The following is a 1,325-nucleotide window of genomic DNA, read 5'->3' on the forward strand; positions in this document are numbered from 1 at the left end:
TGTGTCTTTTGCCAATATTTTCTCACAGGCTGTGGTTTGTCTTCCTATTCTCTTTGACATTGTCTTTCACAGAGCAGAAATTTTAATTTTAATGAAGTCTAGATTATCAATTATTTCTTTCATGAATTGTGCCTTTGGTATTGTGCCTAAAAAGTCATCACCATACCCAAGGTCACCTGGATTTTCTCCTATGTTATCTTCTAGAAGTTTTATACCTTTGCATTTTAAGTCTGTGATCCATTTTGAGTTACTTTTTGTGAAGGGTGTGAGGTCTGTGTCTAGAGTTTTTTTTACATGTGGATGTCAATTGTTCTATTGTCATTTTTTGAAGAGACTATCTTTGCTTCATTGTACTGATTTTGCTCCCCTGTCAAATATCAGTTGACTATATTTATGGGGGTCTACTTCCGGAGTCTTATTCTGTTCCATTGATCTATTTGATGTTATTTCACTAATAATCACACACAGTCCTGATTACTGTAGCTTTGGGTAGTCTCAGTCCTACAATATTGTTCTTCAATATTGTGTTGGCTTCTCTGGGTCCTTGGCCTCTTCTAACAAACTTTATGGTGTTTTGTTTTGTTTTGTTTTCCTGAAAAGATTTTATTATGCCCAGAGGAGAACATGCTCAGTCCTTCTTAGCTGCTGCTTTCTTCATAGCTCCCAGGACATCGTTCAGCTCCTCTCTCTTCCTCTTGGCACAGATGTGTGTTCCCACCATTTTCCTGATGAACTTGAGGCTCTGCTTGCCCTTGGAGACCTTGAGCAGATCTATGGCCTGCTGCTCATAAGGGGTGAAGCCACACACCTTCTGGATCATGTTCTGCACGAACTTGGTGTGCTTCATGACGTGCCCCCAGTGGCAGCTGTGCCTCGGCTTGCTCACACTCTTGGTCACCTTGTGGCCCTTGTTGAGGCCCACGGCCATGGGGTAGGGCAGAGCCATGGCTGCTGCTCTTCAGTGGCTGCCTCAGTGGAAGCTCTTCTTATAAACTTTAGAATCAGGTTGTCAATGTCCAGAAAACAATTTGCTGGGATTTTGATTGGGACTGCATTGAATCTATATACGATGTCAGGAAGAAATGACATCTTGATGATATTGAGTCTTCATAACTATGAACATGGAATATATCTCAATTTATTTAGTTCTCTGATTTCATTCATTAGATTTATAGTTTTCCTCATATAGATTTTAAACATATTTTGTTAGATTTATACCTTAGAATTTCACTTTGAGGCGTGCTAATGTAAGTGGTATTGTGTTTTTAATGTCAAATTCCACTTGTTTTTTGCTTGTAATAGAGAAGGCATTTGACTTTTATAGA

At 39.2% G+C, this 1,325-nt stretch overlaps 1 protein-coding gene across 1 annotated transcript; it reads right to left on the reverse strand.

The window, feature by feature from the left end:
* Positions 1-628: 628 nt before the first annotated feature.
* LOC130840914 (60S ribosomal protein L36-like) lies at positions 629-946 on the reverse strand. The gene has a single exon (XM_057716938.1). The coding sequence runs from the start codon at positions 944-946 to the stop codon at positions 629-631; it is 318 nt and encodes a 105-aa protein (XP_057572921.1).
* Between the last annotated feature and the right edge of the window lie 379 nt (positions 947-1,325).

The sequence above is a fragment of the Hippopotamus amphibius genome, chromosome 17 (assembly GCF_030028045.1).
Source record: "Hippopotamus amphibius kiboko isolate mHipAmp2 chromosome 17, mHipAmp2.hap2, whole genome shotgun sequence".
Lineage (NCBI taxonomy): Eukaryota > Metazoa > Chordata > Mammalia > Artiodactyla > Hippopotamidae > Hippopotamus > Hippopotamus amphibius.

What these genes read in the sequence shown, in the direction of transcription:
- LOC130840914 (XM_057716938.1), bottom strand. Translation starts at nt 946, where the DNA reads ATGGCTCTGCCCTACCCCATGGCCGTGGGCCTCAACAAGGGCCACAAG.